Source organism: Lolium rigidum, chromosome 7 (assembly GCF_022539505.1).
Source record: "Lolium rigidum isolate FL_2022 chromosome 7, APGP_CSIRO_Lrig_0.1, whole genome shotgun sequence".
NCBI lineage: Eukaryota > Viridiplantae > Streptophyta > Magnoliopsida > Poales > Poaceae > Lolium > Lolium rigidum.
The window spans coordinates 291,074,737-291,084,657 of NC_061514.1; the positions used below are offsets into that span (position 1 = coordinate 291,074,737).

A 9,921-nucleotide genomic window follows, 5' to 3' on the forward strand; every position below is an offset into this window, starting at 1 on the left:
TTGACGAGCTGTGCAATACTTTGATTTGCTCTTAGCTGACTCAAGCTTCTCACCCATAACAGGTGTGATGTCCCAACCAACTTTCTGTGCAGCACTTCCCTTGAGATAAAACCTAGTCATAAGTCTAGTTCTGATTAGCTCACACATGGTACGAATAGGCTTGTCTCTATAGTCGAGGATGTATCTGTTGAACACCTCACTGAGGTTGTTGACAACTAGATCCGTCTTGGATCGTGTACTGAATGCGTGCCTACTTATGTGATCCTTGGGAATTGCTTTCACCCACTTCCATGCATCTACATCATAAGTTTTCAAATTTTCCATGGCAATATTATACTCATTCAGAGTGCAAGCGTAGACAATCTTATCAAAATATTCCTTGTATTTTTCACCCCTGAATCCCGCCGCGGAGAAGTTTGCAAGCACATGCCTCTTGCAGTATCTATGATCACAACCCGGAAAAACTGCTCTTACTGCTGCTACTAAGCCCTGTGACAAGTACATATAAGTGTTAAGATAAAAATACCATTTTGAGGTAGATTAATGATAGCAACATTTGCATGGCAGATTTATGATAAAAACATTTGATGCAGCCTCTCACCGGCTATCTTTGATGCAAAAAGATGAAAGCCACAATTTGACTCTGTGCAATGCACTTTCACCTTATGCATCTTGTTCTTCACAAAAGCAAAGCTTCTACCTTGCAATATGTGAAATGACTGAAGTGCGGCCCTAAATAATTTGATGTCCTTAAAACACATCCCTTTAACAAGTTGATTTGGCATCTCATCGGCGTCATTCAGATAAGCATCATCAAACTCCAATCTAGGCTCCAACAACCTCGTAGGCCTTCTCCTTTTTCTTCCTTTGAATAACACAATGGCATTTGAACCATCATTTTCATCACTTTCTTCTCCCAAAGGATCATTTCCACCATCTGAACTTGGAGGATCTGATAGCTCCATGCCATCTTCAACTGATTTCTTTTTCTTAACCCTTCTATCAGCCAGTGCCTTCTTCTTATCAGCTTTTTCCTTTTTCTGTCTTGCCTCTTCCGCCTTGGCAAATTCCATCTCCTTCTCCACTTGTGTTTGGGAAAGAGCAATTTCATCAAGATCAATGCCTTCTAAGCCTTCCGTGACATCAAACAAATCTTCTACTTCATCCTCTGAGTAAACACCCTTTTCTGCCAACTCCTTCTCTTTCTTCGTAGCATATAATGCTCTCATCTTCTCTGTTTCAGCAACAACATCAAAGTCTTCATCACTTGAGTCACTTCCATGATAGTAGTCATAGATCTCCTTCAAATACTTCCCTGGATCATCATACTCTACATCTGAAAGCAACTCAACATTTTGACTTTGATGTTCATAATTCTCTTCAATGGGCACCACGAGTACTGGCTTATAAGAATTGGCACCATTCTTTGAAACTGGAACTGTATCTGGAGCCATGCTCTTGAAAAAATGCAAATGAATCTCCTTAAAAGGCTCAAACTCCTGTAGCATCATCATCACACAGGAATCATCTGTCAGCTCAACCATGCTGTTCCCATTGGCCCCCTTCTTCTGATAATACACAGTGTCCCAAGGGTTGAAACCCAATTGCTTCATCTTCTCCTTTATATCCATATAACTGATGTAGTCCCTGTCAATCACCTCTGGTTCTGGATTGCTACGTCCACGGTCATGACAAATGTAACTAACACTCCACATGTCGAATGCCATCTGTATTGTGCACAACAACCATCAGTTAGTGGCAACAACCTCAATTTTCCTATGCAGCCTGAATGCAATTAATGGAGCATAAACTGATTTAGTGCGCTGTCCAGTATGTGCGCTACATTTTCATGTTTGGCAGTTATACATTAATGAAGAAAAAAATCTATTCGTATTAATATTAGTAAATTCAGGTTACTATATTTTACACAACTGGTGCCAATCGTAATGGACTCATTCAACAGGTGTAATACACAGGGGAATGAAAATTAATTGGACACACACAAGCAGCGTCTTGCAGCAGCACACGAATCATTCAGATGCACTCCAATCCAGTTCAATCACTTCAGATTAGACGTGGATCAGGGCAAGGTTGTTGTATTCAAAAGAATCGTAACTGACGACATGAAGCAAAACTAACCTAACCAACAGAGAAGTAAATCATACATATGGAATTGGATTCCGTTTTCATACCTGCGGCTGCCTCCGGCTCTGACGATCGGATCACCTCCGAACCCCCTGCAGCTTGACGCGTTCCGAGTCTATCCCGCGATCTTCAAACGAACGAATTGATGTCCAGATTTCGGCGACAATGGCGGGGCCGCTTCAGGGTAGGGCGAGAGGTTTCCAAAATGTGCGATTGAACTATTCAGTGCCGTGATTCGCGCCTAAACGTACTGGATAGGACGTCCGTCACAATAAAACCACATTTTTTCACCTGTTGTGAGACCATTAGGAAGGGAAAACCACCCAGGGAAAAAAACCGCCAACGTGGCATGCCACTTGTACCTGACGACCAGGACCCACCTGTCAAAACGCCCAGAACATTTAAAGGGGGTAAAAATTGGCACAGATTTTGCTAAATGGGGTAATTTCGCGGAAAAAATGCTAAATGGGGTAATTAGTGTCAAAAAAATCAAACTAGGGGGTAAAAAATGGAATTTACTCTTTTTAATATTACACGAAAAAAGCAGATAGAAGGAGGGAGAGAGGTTGAATCACGTCAAAGCTACCAGGAAATTGAGCTCTATAGGTCGTAGTAATGGAAGGTGACTGCGCAACGGCCGGACGCTGAAAGAAATGTCGCAGACAGATGCCGACCTTCGCACAAAACTGGTCCAGTTGAAGCCGTCCTAGACTACTGTTTCGTCCACTAGCTGGCGCGGAAGTTCCACACGAGACGAATCACGGTAGACCTGCAGAAGCAAATGTCCGACGCTCGTACTGCATTGTGGGCCGATCGAAGGTACAAACCACGTTTGGTTTGTCTATCCAGTTGATGTTGCACATATTCTACCCCACGTACTGGTGAGCATGTTTTATTTAAAACTCGAACTGACCAATATGCAATCATGCATACACTGAGCGACAATTCAGCTAAATTTTTGTGCGAATAATGCAGAGTTGGTGTTGGCCGTATAAATTTAGGTCGAATACGCTGTACCTTACCCGCCAAAAAAAAGAGAATACGCTGTACCAAACTGGTAATCAAATCAATGTGAGAACTTTCCGTGCGAGCTCGTGCGAATAATACTCGTTTGTGGGTTGTATCCAATCGATGATAATGATTGCCAGTACAGTATATCTCTTTGTGTGTACTATACTAGCCTACTACTAGCCAGTTAGGCACATAATTTGGATGTTCTAGGCCCAGACATTCTTGGCGCCAAAACCTCTGCCTATATATAGGTCCGATGCTATGTAGTCTTCTCTTGCAAGCCACAGCCAACCAGCAAAAGCGAGAGAGAAGCCACGGGCACCAACAAACATTTTTTACGCTGAACTTGTTGCCATGGCTTGTGCTTCTTGCCTTAGCTTACTGGTGCTGGTGGCAATGGCCTCGGCCGCGTCGGGGCAGCTGTCATCAACGTTCTACGACACCTCGTGCCCCAACGCGCTGTCCACTATCAAGAGCGCCGTGACCGCCGCCGTGAGCAGCGAGGCCCGCATGGGGGCATCGCTAGTCCGGCTGCACTTCCACGACTGTTTTGTCGATGCAAGTCTCACGTAGCCTTACTCAGTTAACTGCTATACTGTCACACTGTAAAAGAAATGTTGTAGATGTTATACGAGTACAGTTAAATGACTCTATACGAACTTCTTTACAGGGATGTGACGGGTCAGTTCTGTTGGCGGACACGGGGAGCTTCATCGGCGAGCAGGGGGCAGCTCCGAACAATGGTTCCATTCGAGGCATGAACGTCATCGACAACATCAAGACGCAGGTGGAGGCCGTGTGCAACCAGACCGTCTCCTGCGCCGACATCCTCGCCGTCGCCGCCCGTGACTCCGTGGTCGCGGTAAGCTCCACAGTTAGCTCTCACCAGCCACGCATGTGATCGTTTACATGATCGATGCCATTTTGTCGCATGTTGTTTCTTGGAGTTAACTCTGCAATGCCATGCCTCCAGCTCGGAGGGCCGACATGGACGGTTCTTCTAGGGAGGAGGGACTCTACCACCGCAAGCAAGACCAATGCAGAAAGTGACCTGCCTCCTCCTTCCTTTGACCTCACGAATCTCACCACCGCTTTCGCCAATAAGCAACTCAGCGTAACAGACATGGTGGCGCTCTCAGGTACGGGGTACCACACCGTTCATTTCTCTCAGCTAAAACTGAAACTGCCGACGGCTTGCGAGGAATATTCTGACAAGAAGGCTATCTGCAACATGCAGGCGCCCACACCATCGGTCAGTCGCAGTGCCTCAACTTCAGGGACAGGCTCTACAACGAGACCAACATCGACACGACGTTTGCGACGTCGCTCAAGGCCAACTGCCCGCGACCAACCGGCTCCGGCGACGGCAGCCTGGCGCCGCTGGACACGACGACGCCCAACGCCTTCGACAACGCCTACTACACCAACCTGATGTCCCAGAAGGGGCTTCTGCACTCGGACCAGGTGCTGTTCAACGGCGGGAGCACCGACAACACCGTCAGGAACTTCGCCTCCAGCGCAGCGGCGTTCAGCAGCGCCTTCGCCACGGCCATGGTTAACATGGGGAACATCGCGCCCAAGACGGGGACGCAGGGCCAGATAAGGCTCACTTGCTCCAAGGTGAACTCGTAATTTGGGAGTCGCCGCTCCATCCGCTGGGGATGAACAAAATAAGGCCTTGATAGCCAGTATACCACGCAACAAACACCAGTACTGCGAACGTGTGGTGTAACCGTGTAATGAATTCTCGTGCAAAGGCACGGAGAGAATCAATTGCTTCCCTTTATCTCAAATGATGGGTCGACATGCATTTTTTTCTTCGTAAAAAAGGGTTGCCCTGATTTTCTATCAATAGAAACAGAAATATTGCAGAGTTCGCCACCAGAAAACAGCCAGAAAAGAAACATTTCTTAACCTTGCGTCGAGCCGTCGACTAGCGAGAAAAAGAAAGTGCAAGCTGTTATAAACGCGACAATCAAAAGAACGAAAAACGAACAAATGCATGGAGAAAATCAATTGCTTCCCTTTATCTCCGTCATGGTTTAACTTGCATTTTTTTTCTTGATAAAAAAGGTTGGCCTTATTTACTATCAATAAAAACAGAAATATTGCAGAGTTTCCCATCACAACACACCTTCCAAGTTTCACCACAGAAACATAGTATCAGCATATACAGCCAGAAAAGAAACAATTTTCAACCATATAAGGAACATGCAATTAATTACGCATTTTTTTTATAGATAGAGAAGGAATCAAATACAAACTTCACACTTACAACACAGGAGGCCAACCCCGCACGAACCCAGCCACACCCTCCCGCCGCCGCCGCCGCCGGTAGCGCCGCCGGGCAAAGCCGGCGTGGCGTGGTGGTGGTGGCGGTCCTCCACCTGCTGCATGGGGCGGCGGCGTCCAGGACCTCCCTCGACGCTGGCGGCGGAGGTTGGGGACGGTGGCGACCTGATATGCGATGCAGATCTCGTCCGGGCCGATCCACTTCCTACTGCATATCCCCGCCTCCCGACGGCGCGAGGTGGTGCTCCTGGGCTTCTCCCGCGGCTCGAGGACGCCTAGGGTAGCAGCCCTGGGTATGATGGCGGAGGCGGCCCTCTTCTTCGTCAGACATGGTTGACCAGAGAATGGTGTGGTGGGTCTAACGATCCGTCACCGAGTCCCGGCAGCGTGGCGGAAGGCATGTTAGCCGGCGATGGCCGAACCATGACTGCGGTCACGGCGGGTTGGTGGCATGTTAACGCATGGACATCCTGGTTTTGTCGGTGGAGGGTCGGTCGGCTGCAAGGTGTTGCCCATTTGCTTGGTGTCGCTGCTTTGCCTCGGCCGGCCTGGGATGGTCGGCGGTGTTGGGGCCTGACCTGAATAAAGTTGGCGGTCCCATGGGTGTCTCTTGTGTGAAGATGAAGACCTCGTGAGGCATGTCCGTCTTAATCTGGCCGAAATGATGAGTTCCGGAAGGCTCTGCCAGCGAATGTAACAGTGCACCTTATGCCTGGAGTTTGCTGGATCGGGTGGTACTCGGTCGTGCGCACCCATGCTTTTATTCTGACCGTTTGGTTTTGGAGGGAGCGGCATGAAGCTCTGTTCTGTGTTGTCATCAAGTGATTTTGATCCATGGTGAAGTCAGAAGAAGAGAATATCATGAAGGCTGGATTAGAGGACTAGCTAAGGAAGGTTCAATTCTCTACGCTGTTGAGGGACTTGCTTGGTGTTCCGGGCTTCGCAACAGTGGTATGTAAGTGGGGGCGACAACACAGGTGAAGTTCAGAGTCCTACCTTTCAGGGTGAAAATCTAAGGTCTGGCCTTAATTGGTTGTGCCTGGCAATGACCTTGTTGAAGGCATTGTTTTGAGAGTGGGGACTATCTTCAGGGTGAAAACCTAATTAAGATCTTTGATCGGGCGATGACAGCGCTGGTGCACTTCCTTCTTGGAGGCGTCACTTTTGGAGAGTCTGAAATTCAGGTGTTGTCTTGGTGGTGGTAGAATTTTTGTTGCTAGGTGCTAAAATATTGTAGCGGGGCTTTTATTTTTTAGTTTTCTCTTTCTCTTTTTTTGGCTGTGTGCATCCGTACTACCATTAGGGTATTGCGTTGTTGCAAAGGTCGGGTGTAATTGGTATCTTCTGATATTAATATATTCCCTTTATCGAAAAACACAGGAGGCCAAAGCCAAAGAAAAACAGAGGAACTCCTCACAAAAAAAAACCCACTAGTTTCCACCTATTTGCTTCCTCGATGATCGTGTCAAGAAAAAGATCCTTTCACCTTGATTTGTTGTAGAAAATCCCGTTATTTTGCTCAATCCAAATCGACCTAAGAACTTGGAGGAAGAGGGAAGTGCAAACATCCAACCAAATTAAAGAAGGGAAGGATACATCCACTATCTCAAATACTTCAACCATGACCGGCTCCATTAGTTTTGTACCACGTTGCAGCTCAGCTTTGCGCACTATTTCACTTGCAATTCACTCCAAATTAAAAAGATTTTCTTACATGAAAAGATATCTCTCTCTAGCTCCATTTCACTTCGAAAAGAAACCATCAGAACCTTTTAGAGCATAAACGGTAGTTGCGAAAGTAAAACAAATTGTATCTGCTAAAACTACCTCGAAACCGAAGGTAGCTGCCATCAAGCAAGGATTTGGGTACCGATAAGAAACCGAAAATCTAGGAGGGGGCAAGATTTCCATATACCTGACGAGATTCTCAAACAAAACGCAAATTTTGAACTCGATAATGTTTAAACATTTTTTATGTATTGTCTACGAGAGAAATAGTCAAAATCTCGAACAAATGAGTTGGGCATGGAGTTATTATTGGAATTTTGCTTTGGACCTTAGCCCATAACTCAAGACAAATTCTGAAATTTTCTCTTTGGCCCATTCATGTATAGCAAGGGGTGGGATTAAAGTTTAGTCTCACATTGGTACTTGAGGGAGATGTGGAGTGGTTTATAAGGAGGGATCTTCTAGTCCTTGTAAGTGCATGCGAAGAGAGAGAGAGCCCTCACACACTCCTCCTTCGATGCTCGCTTCGTCACGATACGTCACATAATGAGGGAATCTCCCTGAGCCTAGCTTATTTTTGTTGTTTGGGAAAATAATCATGTTATTAATTATGAGCCATTAAAATTAATTACTTATTTTTATTGTTCAGGAAAATAATCATGTTATGGTATTAATTATGAGCCATTAACAATGTTCAAGAAATTAATTACTTATTTTTGTTGTTCGCGAAAATAATCATGTTATGTTATTAATATGAGCCATTAACGATGTTCAAGAAATTAATTATGTTATTAGTTACGATTTATTCACGGACGTGTCAATGCAACCATTTCGTTAGGGTTTTTCTGGATCGTGGTTGTGCCAACTCGAACGTGGGTTGCGCCCACGACCTCCCTGAATTGCACTATATAAGCGCGAACAAAAACTCTATCCTACACAAGACACATATGCATCTGCCTCCTTCGAGAACCCTGTGTCGCTGCAATCGTCTTCCTCATCCTGTCCTTTGGCGGGAGAGTAGGCCTCCGGAACTTCTCCTCTCCTGTAGACCCGGTCAGGTTTTACGGGAGCGCTTGTGCACCACTACTGGTAACACAACATCATCTGACGACGAGTTCCCAGACGACGACTTCTTCCCAGATATCAATAGCATCTTCGATAACCTTAACATGGGCGACAACATCGATGTTCCTGCCATTGCCGCAGCCGCAGCCAATGCCATTTTCGACGCTGCGTTGTATGTGTTTCTGCCTTTTCTATTTTAGTCTTTACCAGAATTTCTAGTTTTGGTATTTCTAATAGATACGATCGGTTTATCTTGTCTAGATGTGATTTGTTCACCTACTCTGCTAGTCTACGTGATCAGTTTGCTTGTTGTTTCTAGTCATGATCTTTCAATCATTTTTTTCGAGTTAAATCATATATTAATTTGCTTATATTTTTAACAGTTATAGCGAAGGAGGAACACATACTGTTCAGGCTAGACTAACCAACCAACCCAAATTTAAAACAAATTCCGATGCACTGAGATTGTTCTGCACAATAAACTCATTTGCTGGAGGGGCTGAGAATTATGGGTACCAGTAACCGTGGTATTTCACTCGGTAACAAATTCCTTGTCCTCAGCCCAAAGTCTATTATAGAACTAGACCACAACAGATCGGATGCCGATCTTAAAATCAATACTAGGACCGTTCAAAAGCTCTATCACACCAGGCTTCAAATAGTTCATCACCGGAAAGCTCAGCTACGACACCACATGGATCGAAGGGTCATATTCAGGGTGTGCCTTCAAGTATACGAACGTCACATAGCCCCCTGATGGAGCTCCGGTGATGGCGCCAGACAATCTTGCTGAGCGTTGTTGTGGAAGCGGTTGGAAAACCCTAAAAGAAAGGTGTGATGACCACAACAGCAAGTTTTCCCTCAGTACGAAACCAAGGTTTAATCGATCAGTAGAAGAAAGGCGTGACTTCTGAAGGTGTTGCTAGCTGACTAGTGGCAGGGCGCACTACCGGTGTCAGCAACAACGTGGAACCTGCACACAACACAACCAAAGTACTTTGCCCCAACTTGGAGCGAGGTTGTCAATCTCACCGGTTTACTGAACACAAAGGATTAGACGTATCAAGTGGAAAGAGATGTTTGCAGTAATTAAAGAGAACAAGAATTGTAGTAAGTAAACATAACGGAATGATTGTATCAGTGTAAAGGAAAGGGCCGGGGTCCATAGTTCACTACAGGTGTCTCTCCATAAAGATAAATAGCATGTTGGGTGAACAAATTACAGCTGGGCAATTGACAGAATATCGACCATACATGACAAGGTGATTACTATGAGATTTGTTTTGGCATTACAACTTAATACATAGACCGTAATCCAACTACGTCTATGACTAATAATCCACCTTCCGGTTATCATCCGAACCCCTTTTAGTATTAAGTTGCAAGCAACATATTATCGCATTAAGCAATGTGTGTAAAGTAAATAATAGAATTACCCTTGGGTAAAACATTGTTGTTTTATCCCTAGTAGCAACAACACATCTACAATCTTAGAAGTTCCATCGCGACCGCCATCGCAGAACCCATCTCGGGGGGGGGGTTCTAAAGCTGTTCCCGACACCCTGCCGTCGGGGGAAATCATAACCAGAGGCATCTACATCGCCATGCCCGCCTCCGAAGTGATACGTGAGTAGTTGATGACCCACAAGTATAGGGGGTGTATCGTAGTACTTTCGATAA

At 45.6% G+C, this 9,921-nt stretch overlaps 1 protein-coding gene across 1 annotated transcript; it reads left to right on the top strand.

Annotated features, from left to right (window-relative positions):
• Nucleotides 1–3,466: 3,466 nt before the first annotated feature.
• On the top strand, nucleotides 3,467–4,844 carry LOC124675256 (peroxidase 2-like). Its single transcript, XM_047211325.1, has 4 exons — nucleotides 3,467–3,714; nucleotides 3,827–4,018; nucleotides 4,130–4,295; nucleotides 4,394–4,844. The coding sequence occupies exons 1-4, from the start codon at nucleotides 3,511–3,513 to the stop codon at nucleotides 4,786–4,788; spliced, it is 957 nt and encodes a 318-aa protein (XP_047067281.1). The 5' UTR covers nucleotides 3,467–3,510; the 3' UTR covers nucleotides 4,789–4,844.
• The last annotated feature ends 5,077 nt before the right edge of the window (nucleotides 4,845–9,921 follow it).

Excerpts from the sequence above, each read along its gene's own strand:
- LOC124675256 (XM_047211325.1), top strand. The coding sequence starts at position 3,511 with ATGGCTTGTGCTTCTTGCCTTAGCTTACTGGTGCTGGTGGCAATGGCC. Across the intron at positions 3,715-3,826 it reads TCCACGACTGTTTTGTCGAT|GGATGTGACGGGTCAGTTCT; the intron begins GCAAGTCTCACG and ends ACTTCTTTACAG. Across the intron at positions 4,296-4,393 it reads AGACATGGTGGCGCTCTCAG|GCGCCCACACCATCGGTCAG; the intron begins GTACGGGGTACC and ends TGCAACATGCAG.